The sequence below is a fragment of the Rhinoderma darwinii genome, chromosome 3, assembly GCF_050947455.1.
Source record: "Rhinoderma darwinii isolate aRhiDar2 chromosome 3, aRhiDar2.hap1, whole genome shotgun sequence".
NCBI classification, from domain to species: domain Eukaryota; kingdom Metazoa; phylum Chordata; class Amphibia; order Anura; family Rhinodermatidae; genus Rhinoderma; species Rhinoderma darwinii.
The window spans coordinates 182,908,401-182,919,680 of record NC_134689.1 but is presented as its reverse complement, the minus strand read 5'-3'; the positions used below and the strand labels follow the sequence as shown (position 1 = coordinate 182,919,680).

The following is an 11,280-nucleotide window of genomic DNA, read 5'->3' as shown; positions in this document are numbered from 1 at the left end:
GATGGCCTAAGGATGACCTGGAGAACCCATTTAATGTGAGTTGTCAGAGCTGGGATGAAAACCGATAAGATTAGGAAAAAAATTAGATCAAGGAAGCTGTTGGAAATGGGGCAAGGGGGCCACAGGGGTCACTGCAAACAGCTGGGATTGTGGGTTTAAACTATTTCTTATTAGGTCAATTCTTTTCTAAAGAAAACATGTGGTCAGGTCTTCAGTGGAAATACAGAGGACTGGAGGTGGCTTGTTTCTGCAGTCAGGATTCAACATCATTTAATAGTTTCTTAAGATTACAAAATGAGCATCATTCATAAACCAGTTTGAAATAGTCTGCACAAAGAAAAGAGCCACACCATGTATTTAGATTCATTGTTTTGTTTCTTAGAATACAATATAATTTTTTTTCTATATAAAATTGCGACTGCAAATACAGGAAAACTCTGCCACATTATTTTCATGTGTGACTATACCCTCAACCTCAAACCAGTAGGGAGAAAAGTAAGGGAGACTGTGATACTTTATAACTCTATATACCATCCAAATCCATTATTTTTTTTTTGTATTCTTTGCTTTTGCTTTACTTTTTTGGCACACCTTCCTCTTGTATCTGTAATCCATTAATGCTGTTGCATGAGGATGTGGAAGGATTGATTCTGTTACGTAAATAATGTTACTCCAGGGTAGGGCTTCTCAAACTTTTTCTAGTGGGGCTTCCCCAGCCGGGACATGGTGATGCCTGGTCCCCTCTACTGGCGGTTCAAAAAATGTTTAATTATTGCTCAATTTACCTTTAATTTGTGTGCTAAACCCAGTAGAACATTCAAACAACACATAAGAAGTCAATTACTTTGCTAAACCAGAGATGGCTGCAGCCAGACGTTTATATAAATATGTATCACAGAGTGTAAGTGTTTAACTACGCAATTGTCTACACATTTTAATTTGGTTTTCTTTCCTTTGGACAGGTACATGGGGGCTGTTGGTTCCTCTTCTTCTTCATCCCGAGTAATGTGCAATAATGTACCTGGATTGGTAACCCGTCAGAGGCAACTGTGTCAGCGCTATCCTGAAATCATGCACGTTATTGGTCTAGGGGTGAGTGAGTGGACAGCTGAATGTCAACATCAGTTTCGACATCACCGCTGGAATTGCAACACACATGAAAGAGATCAAAGCTTATTTGGAAAATTAATTTTACGCAGTAAGTTGGTTGAGATACGTATGGTTCTACTCCAGGATACTTCTATTTAAAAATACAAAAATTGTTGTCAAAGAAACAGTGGAGCATGACATTCCTTTCATGTACTTCATATAGTTAAAGGGGTTTTCTATGAACACACAATTGTATTTTAATTTCAGCATGCTAGATTAAGAAAATGTAAGAGGCTTGGTATTAATTTAAAATCGTAGGGGTGACCATGTGAGCGGGCATGTTCCGTGAGCTCTCTCTCTCGTCTCTCCCCTTCCTCACCTGTTCAGAGCATGGTGTTTGCTGCACATACAGTATGCGGTGAGGTTCGGCAGGACTCCGTATGCACAGGCAAGATTGTTGTGGGACTCTGGTGGCTGTTTGATGGGGCTAGAGGAGTATGCTGGAAATGTATGCAAAGTAGGACACTACTGAGATCTACCTGCTTCCTTATTAGCTGCAGTGTTTGCTTAACCCCTAGGCGCACCACAACGCAACTGTACGTCCTGGTGGCCAGTGTCTTAGCGCACGAGGGTGTACAGTTACTGCGCGGTTCCCGGTGCACACCATCGGCGACAAAAATAAGCCCTCACATCGATCTATTGATTTAAAAATAAAACTTTATGGCGTTTGGAATGCGGGGAGTGAAAAACAAATGGAAAGGCAAAAAAGGATCAGTCCTGCAAAGGTTAATTAATTTCCATTAAAAAAAACAATTATTACCACATATGGGGTATTGGCATACTCGGGAGAGATTGCGTTAAAAGTTTTGGGCGGCTTTTTCTCCTTTATCCTTTGTGAAAATGAAAAAATTCAACATTTTAGTGGACAAAAATGTTGATATTCATTTTCAGTGCCTAATTCCACTAAATTATGCAAAAAACCTGTGGTGTCAAAATGCTCTCTATACCCCTAGAAAAATTCCTTGAGGGGTGTAGTTTCCAAAATGGTGTCACTTTTGGGGGTGTTCCACTGTTTTGCTCCCTCCAGGGCGTTGCAAACCCAACATGGCACTGAAAACCAATCCAGCAAAATCTGCGCTCCAAAATCCAATGGCGCTCCTTCCCTTCTGAGCCCTGCTGTGGGTCCAAACATCAGTTTATTACCATATATGGGGTATTTCCATAATCGGGAGAAGATACTTTACAAATGTTGGGGTGCATTTTCTTATTTATTCCTTGTAAATATTAAAAATTTCTATGTTTTTTCCGAAAAAAAAGTAGATTTTCATTTTCACAGACTAACTCCAATAAATATAGCAAAATACCTGTGGGGTCAAAATGCTAACTATACCCCTAGATAAATTCCTTGAGGGGGTGTAGTTTCCAAAATGGGGTCACTTTTGGAGAGTTTCCACTGTTTTGGCACCACAAGACCTATTCAAACCCATTAGCACACTAGGGCCACACGTGGGATATTCTTAAAAACTGCAGAATCTGGGCAATAAATATTGAGTTGTGTTTGTCTGGTAAAATCTTCTGTGTCACAGAAAAAAATGTATTACGAATGAATTTCGGCAAAAAAAAATTACATTTCTAAATTTCCCCTCTACTTTGCTTTATTTCCTGTGAAACGCCTAAAGGGTTAAGAAACTTTCTGCATGCTGTTTTGAATACTTTGAGGGGTGCAGTTTTTAAAATGGGGTGATTTATTGGGGGTTTCTAATATATAAGACCCTCAAAACCACTTCAGAACTAAACTGGTACCTGTAAAAATAGTCTTTTGAAATTTTCTTTAAAATGTGAGAAATTGCTGCTAAAGTTCTAAGCCTTGTATCGTCCTAGAAAAATAAAAGGATGTTCAAAAAACGATGTAGACATATAGGAAATGTTAACTATTGACTATTTTGTGTAGTGTTACTATCTGTTTTCCATGCAGATCCATTTCCATTTAGAAAAATGCACATTTTTGCAAAATTGTTCTAAATTTTGGTGTTTTTCACTAATAAATATTGAATTTATGGACCAAATTTTTCCACTAACATAAAGTACAATATGTCATGAGAAAATCGTCTCAGAATCACTTGTATAGGTAAAAGCATTCCCAAGTTATTACCACATAAAGTGACACGTCATATTTGAAAAAATCGGCTGTTTCTCAAGGCCAAAACAGGCTGTGTCCTAAAGGGGTTAAGACTCCTAGGTGTTTCTTATGCTAGTCTCATTGTACTGCATTCACTCATCACTCATTGTGTGCCTCCATTGCTGCTGAACGCCTCCAGCCCTATAGAATTCCTCCATTGCTGCTTAGCTCCTTCATTTCTGCTGAGCTTCTTCATTGCTGCTGAGCTTCTTCATTGCTGCTGAGCTCCTTCATTGCTGCTGAGCTCCTTATTTGCTGCTGAGCTCCTTCTTTGCTGCTGAGCTCCTTCTTTGCTGCTGAGCTCCTTCTTTGCTGCTGAGCTCCTTCATCGCTGATGAGCTCCTTCATCGCTGCTGAGCTCCTTCATCGCTGCTGAGCTCCTTCATCGCTGCTGAGCTCCTTCATCGCTGCTGAGCTCCTTCATCGCTGCTGAGCTCCTTCTTTGCGGCTGAGCTCTTTCTTTGCGGCTGAGCTCCTTCTTTGCGGCTGAGCTCCTTCTTTGCGGCTGAGCTCCTTCTTTGCGGCTGAGCTCCTTCTTTGCGGCTGAGCTCCTTCTTTGCGGCTGAGCTCCTTCTTTGCGGCTGAGCTCCTTCTTTGCGGCTGAGCTCCTTCTTTGCGGCTGAGCTCCTTCTTTGCGGCTGAGCTTCTTCTTTGCGGCTGAGCTCCTTCTTTGCGGCTGAGCTCCTTCTTTGCGGCTGAGCTCCTTCTTTGCGGCTGAGCTCCTTCTTTGCGGATGAGCTCCTTCTTTGCGGATGAGCTCCTTCTTTGCGGATGAGCTCCTTCTTTGCGGATGAGCTCCTTCTTTGCGGATGAGCTCCTTCTTTGCGGATGAGCTCCTTCTTTGCGGATGAGCTCCTTCTTTGCTGATGAGCTCCTTCTTTGCTGATGAGCTCCTTCTTCGCTGATGAGCTCCTTCTTCGCTGATGAGCTCCTTCATTGCTGCAGAGTCCCTCCACTGCTGCTGGTTTATTTCATTCGCTGCAGAGTTCCTCCGCCGCTGCAGAGTTCCTCCGCCGCTGCAGAGTTCCTCCGCCGCTGCAGAGTTCCTCCGCCGCTGCTCAGCACCTCCAATGCTGAAGTTTTTTTGGTTTTTTTCATCGCAGTTGGATTCTTCCATTTGCTGAGATACTCTATTGCTATTGAGTTTCTCCATGTTTGCTGTTTTTTTTTTTTTCCGTTGTTGCCAGGTTCCTTCCATTGCTGCCAAGTTTCTCTGTGGCTGCTGAGTTCCTCCATTACTGACGAGCTCCTCCGATGCTGCTGAGCTCCTCTACTGTTGCTGAGCTCTTCCATTGCTGTGGCGTTCCTCCATTCCTGCTGTGTGCCTTCATTTCCGGTGAGCGCCTAAACTGTTGTCGAGACCCTCCGTGGCTGCAGAATTCCTCCAATGCCACTGAGCTCCTTCATTGCTGTGGGGCTCTTCTATCACTGCAGAGTTCATCCTTCCATGTTGAGTCTCTTCATTGTTGCTTAGTTCTGCCACGGCTGCTTAACTTTTCCACTGCTACCGAGTTCCTCCATTGTTGCTGAGCTGCTCCTCAGTTGCAGAGTTTTTATATAGGGAAGATAAATGCCCTGAATATGCCGGCTAAAAAACAGCCTGGAAAGTGCAATTCTCTACACATTGGGGAATTGTCTACCAGAATCCCAGAAAGGAGCATAAAGCAAGGAGATAAAGGAACTACTTCAATATGCTCTTTAGGAGAAGTCATCTCAGCTATTATTGTGGACATCTCAGATACGAATCCAGGATCTCAACTCAACCCCAAGTGTTGGATAACTCTCTGCTACTACAGGAGAGACGATCTACAGTTAAAGGAACGGACTGTAATGTTATGGGATTGCATGTTCAGTTGGATGGGATAAAGATCAATATTTCATCAATAAAGTCCAATGTGTCGGTAATTCGCAATAGAATTGATGAGACTGATGGCAGAATATCCCTCCTGGGGGACTTTATGGCCGTACTATCAACGGAGGTTACGGAACTTAAACAAAATGTCAAACTCCTACAAAATAAGCATGCCGATATGGAGGATAGAGCTAGGAGATACAATTTGACATTTTTGGGATTCCCTTTCTAATTTATTCTGTGTAGAACAAGCTCACTATATCCTGGTCAAATCTAGATCAGCGGGTGCTTCCTCTAGACCTATTTTGTTAAAATTATTATGGTATCTGGATCGGGATGCGATTATGCGGGAAAAGAGGAAAAAGGGAGGCTTGTTTTTTAATGAGGCACGGATTTCTATCTATCCTGACTTATCTATGGCAACAAATAAGCTCAGGCTGAGCTTTCTTGAGGCCAAAAAGAGATTGTTCAAGGCAAATATTCAATATTCGCTTCTATATCCAGCAAAATTAAAAATCTCCCACAATGGAACTATGATTTTTTTTCAATCCGCAATGGAGGCTTATCACTGGCTGGACCCTAAAGGGTTCTAAATATAAATCCGTATTTTGCGATCACTATGGGCAGTGGCGGATTAAGAAGACCATGGGCCCTGGGCTGTTACCCAAACTTGGGCCCCCTTCTCCACTGCCCCCCTGCCGCGCCTAACTATTGCTAACACTACCTTTTTGCTCAAGCATTAACAAATGGGTGTTACGATTCCCCTTTCACAGGGCTGTGTCCCTACATACTGACAGTATCACACTATGCAGGGACACATCCTCCCGACAAGGCGATTGGTAACACCAATTTTTCTATCAGTCCTGGACTGCACAAAGACTTTATGTGGAATACAAGGATTTCCTATAATAAACATGTCAAGAGAGGGGACAGATTCTCTACAAATCCAGTGACTCACAGATGACGACGTCTCAGATGCTAGTATTTTTTTTTCCTCTTCTCTTCTCCATCCGATCCAGAGCACATGACGACTTCTCCTTGCCATGACCCATTTCTGCAGCCCTTAAATATAATATCACCATGCACTGCGCCCCTGAATATAATTGTGTCACACACTGTAAAGTAAAGCACCACATACACAGTGCCCCCCTGTAGATAGCGCCAACCCCCATGTAGACAGCGCCACACACACAACCCCTGTAGATAGCACCACACATACCCCCTGTAGATAGCGCCACACACACCTGTAGATAGCGCCACACACAACCCCCTGTAGATAGCGCCACACACACAACCCCCTGTAGAGAGCGTCACACAGCCCCCTATAGATAGAGCCACACAGCACAACAGCACTCCCCCTTGTATATAGTGCCACACAGCGATCCCCCCCCTTGCTACACAGCGTCGCTACACTGCAGCCCTGGGATAACATTTTATCCCATAGGACTGCTGCAGCCTGTGATTGGCGTGTGATTGGCTGCAGCGGTCACATGGGGTGAAACGTCATCCCAGGAGGCCGGCCTGGACGAAGAAACAGAATTCTGGGCAAGTATAAGATTTTTATTTTTTCTAAATTGCGTTTTTACATAACATCTGTTATTTGTTGCGGGTTTTACCTCCCATTGAATTAAATGGGGAAAACCCGAAACAAATGAGCAACGTTTACGCAAATACAATTGAAATGCTGCGGAATAAAAAAAACGCACCGCAGGTAAATTTCTGAGCTTTTTTTCCCCACTTACCATTTACGCAGCGTGTGGATGAGAATTGTTCACATCTAATCAACTCTGCTGCTACTGTATTAGGGCTTGATCACACTTAACGGTATTGCTGCGTATTTTCCGCCCAAAAAATACGCAAAATTCAGTAGCAGCAAAGTGAGTGAAATTTACCAAATCTCATCCAGACGCTGCGTAAAATTTCCGACCAGACATTTTGTCCTGCGGTGCGTATTTCTCGTACTGCAGCTTGTCAATTTCTGCGGCAGAAAGTGGACAGAATTGCTGAGTTTTTTCAGAGGAGACGTCACCCTCTCCCAACATTGAGAAAAACGCAGCAAAATCCGCACCATTTTCTGCAGCAAAAATGCAGGAAATGGTGCTTTTTTTCTGCAGCGGAATTTCTGCTACTTTCTGCGGAATTGCTGCTGAAATATATATGTTATATATACCCCCACACACACACACACACACACACACACACACACACACACACACACACACACACACACACACACACACTATATGTATATATATATATGTATATATATATTTATATACACATACATATACACACTGTGTGTGTGTGTATATATATATATGTATATATACATACATACACACACACACTATATACATACATACATACATTTGTACACATCACAGACACACATGAGTATGCACATTATACACATATAAAGTACACATTGTAAACACACATGCACTTACCTTTTATGTAGGATATTTGTGAAGGGCGTTCAGCAGGTTGATGTGGTGGGAGCCTTCACTGCAGCTCTTCTGCTCACAGCCCACCGACAGTCTCCTCTCCCTCATGTCCCGACTGCTAGCAGCAGGAGGACAGATGTGTAGAGCAGGGAAGGGTGGCTGGAGGGGGAGCTTCTAAAGCAGTAGAGGGAGTTTCAGCACAGATCTCGGCTGCTAAGTAGGAGCAAAGCTCACCTCGCCTCATGACAGGTGCGGTCCTGGCACCGGGGCTCCCTCCGGTGCTAGCAACGTCACTGGGCATGAGGGGGTTCGGGCTTACCGCCCTAATGATAATCCGCCACTAACTACGGGCACTTAGTGGGGGGGGGGGGCAGCAATGGTCAAACATTAAACTTTATTTTTTTGTGTTTCTCACCATTATTATTGGCGTACTGGGTCCCCTAGTGGTGTCCTGATTTATTAACCTTGGTTTGCAGGGGGGGAGAAATGGTAGAGGGAGATGATAGATGAGGGGTTTTCTGATGCACGGCTTTTTATTTCCTCTGTTGCCCTTTTGTAAAGAAGAACCATGCTGAAAATAGTGTCATGGAACATTAGGGGGGCTGCTGCAAGACTAAAGAGGTACGCTATCTTTAACTTAATTAGGAATTACCTCACCACCATCAAATGTCTTCAGGAGACCCATTTGGTCAAAGATAAAATTAGCAGCTTTCAGAGAGGCTGGATAGCCCAGTGTTACCATTCGGTATACACGTCTTTTTCCAGGGGAGTTTCCATATTAATACAGTGGAAAGTAGACGCTGAGATTTATGTCACCCTTATCAATACAGAAGGAAGTTAATCATGTCCCCCCTTAGTCGTCTCTTTTCACGGCTAAATAGGTTTAATTCTTTTAATCTTTCTTCATAACTTAGTTTCTCCATGCCCCTTATTAGCTTCGTTGCTCTTCTTTGTATTTTTTCCAACTCCAGGGCATCCTTTCTATGAACTGGAGCACAGAACTGAACTGCATATTCTAGATGAGGCAAAACTAATGCTTTGTAAAGTGGTAATATTATATCCCTGTCTAGCGAGTCCATGGCTCTTTTAATACATGACAATATCTTGCTGACCTTTGAAGCAGCTGATTGACATTGCATGCTGTTATTTAGTTTTTGATATACAAGTACACCCAGATCCTTCTCAACAAGTGACTCCCCGAGTATAGCTCCCCCTAGGACATATGATGCATGCAGGTTGTTGGTACCCAGATGCATAACTCTACATTAAACTTCATTTGCCAAGTGGACGCCCAAACTGTGTTCAGATCGGCCTGCAATTTATGAACATCTTCCATAAACTGAACAATTCTACATAGCTTGGTGTGATCTGCAAAAATAGAAATAGTGCTATTAATCCCATCCTCTATATCATTAATAAATAAGTTGAATAATCGTGTTCCCAGCATGGAACCCTGGGGTACACCACTTATAACCGGGGACCATTCAGAGTAGGAATCATTGACCACAACTCTCTGGATACGGTCCTTGAGCTAATTCTCAATCCAATTACAAACTACACTTTCAAAACCTATAGTCCTTAATTTACCCATTTGGCATCTGAGGGACAGTGTCAAATGCCTTTGCAAAGTCCAAAAACACTATATCCACAGCGGCCCCTCTGTCTAGGCTTCTGCTCACCTCTTCATAAAAACAAATCAGGTTGGTTTGACAACTTCTGTCCTTCGTAAAACCGTGCTGGCTGTCACTTATAATACTATTTTTTGTCACATAATCCTGTATTTAGTCCCTCAATAGCCCCTCAAACATTTTCCCCACGATGGATGTTAAGCTTACTGGTCTATAATTGCCCAGGGAAAGACCTAGAGCCCTTTTTGAAAATAGGCACCACATTTGCCTTGCGCCAGTCCCTTGGCACTATACCAGTCACTAGAGAATCTCTGAATATTATGAAGAGGGGGACAGAAATAACTGAACTAAAATCTTTAAGAATTCTAGGGTGTAACCCATCTGGTCTCGAGGCCTTGTGTACATTTTATTTTATTTAGCTTAGCTTAGACCATATCTACATTCATCCAATTCAGTATATCAACTGATATATTAACAGCTGCTCTTTCTTCTATTCTACATACAAAGCTAAAGAACCCATTTAGTAACTCTGCCTTCTCTTGATCCCCTGTGACCAACTCCCCATTACCACTATTTAGGGGTCCTACATGTTCAGACCTTGGCTTTTTTGCATTTACATACTAGAAGAATTTTTGGGGATTTGTTTTACTATCATTGGCCACCTGCCTCTCATTTTGTATTTTTGCTGATTGTATTACTTTTTTTTATAGATTTTATTAAGCTCTTTATAAATTAGAAAGGATACAGCTGTACCCTCAGATTTGTATTTTTCAAATGCCCTTTTTTGTCATGTATTGCCCTTTTTACAGATGGTGTAAGCTATGTGGGGTTTCATTTTAGTCGTTTATGCTTGTTATCTATAGGAATACATTTTGCACTATAATTACCCAAAGTAGATTTTAAAATCTCCCATTTATCATTTGTACCATTATTTGACATTAGTTCTTCCCGGTCTATATGCTGAATTGCAGCCTTCATCCTGGGGAAATTGGCTTCCTTAAAATTAAGTGTGTTTGCCCTCCCAGCATAGGTAAAATATAACTATATTGTGATCACTGTTACCGTGGTTTTCACGAACATTGACATTCCCAACAAGCTCTGCATTATTAGAAATGATCAGATCCAACAAAGCTTCACCTCTAGTTGGGTCTTCCACAAACTGGCCCATAAAATTTTCCTACAACAGGTTGAGGAAATTTCTCCCCTTTGCAGTTGAAGACAAAGCATGATACCAGTGGCGAATTAAGTATACCATGGGCCCTGGGCTGTTGACACAACTTGGGCCCCCTCCTTCCCCCTCACACACAATTCAACCCCCCCCCAACTCGCTGACACTGAACCCGTCTGCCACTGACCTGACGGATACGGGTTTTAACACTAGATACAGCTGCTCTGTATTCAGGATATAAAGCAGCTGTATCTCAAAAAGTAAAACCAATTTTTAATAAGTATTTAGAAAGGTTGCACAAAACACCAAACTTTTTGAAAGGTTTACACAGCCATTAACAAATCAAATAAAAACAAATTGTAACACCTTTTTCTAAGGCAGAAGTCATCTCTGTCTAAGTGTCATACTGTCAAAGTGTCCTGGCAGTTATACATGGCACAGATCTAACATCCATCTCTCTTCTCTTCATACAGGTATATAATCCATTTCATTCCTGCATGAACCTCATCCCTGCTGTAGCTGCATTTCAAAAAGCTGAAACTTGTATTTTATGGTACTCTGCTTTCCTGTGTTGCTATATAGTCTAATGTTATCTCTAAGTTTTGTCAAAGTGTTTGATCGTCGTTAAGTTTTATGATCATCCAGACCTGCTAGTTTGTTTGTTTATCTCTGCATAGCTTTTCACCTCATGTGTCTAGTTGATTTGATTAATAGCTGAACGAGCTTAATTAGGCCTAGATCTGAGCATCTACTCCCTATAAATTTAGATATAGCATATGGGGAAGGCACTCGTGCAGGGGGGCACGAAGGCAGAAGTCATCTCTGTCTAAGTGTCATACTGTCAAAGTGTCCTGGCAGTTATACATGGCAGTTGCACAGGGTCAGTGACAGGTAAGCTGCATTACCAAACCAAACAAACT

The 11,280-nt window shown here is 42.3% G+C and overlaps 1 protein-coding gene across 1 annotated transcript in view; it reads left to right on the top strand.

The window, feature by feature from the left end:
• Positions 1-969: 969 nt before the first annotated feature.
• The window catches only part of WNT2 (Wnt family member 2), a 110,431-nt gene continuing 100,120 nt past the window's right edge, over positions 970-11,280 (top strand). The window contains exon 1 of the mRNA XM_075857128.1: positions 970-1,198. Coding sequence (XP_075713243.1) covers positions 1,006-1,198 — 193 coding nt within the window. The 5' untranslated portion in view covers positions 970-1,005. The remainder of the gene's footprint in view (positions 1,199-11,280) is intronic.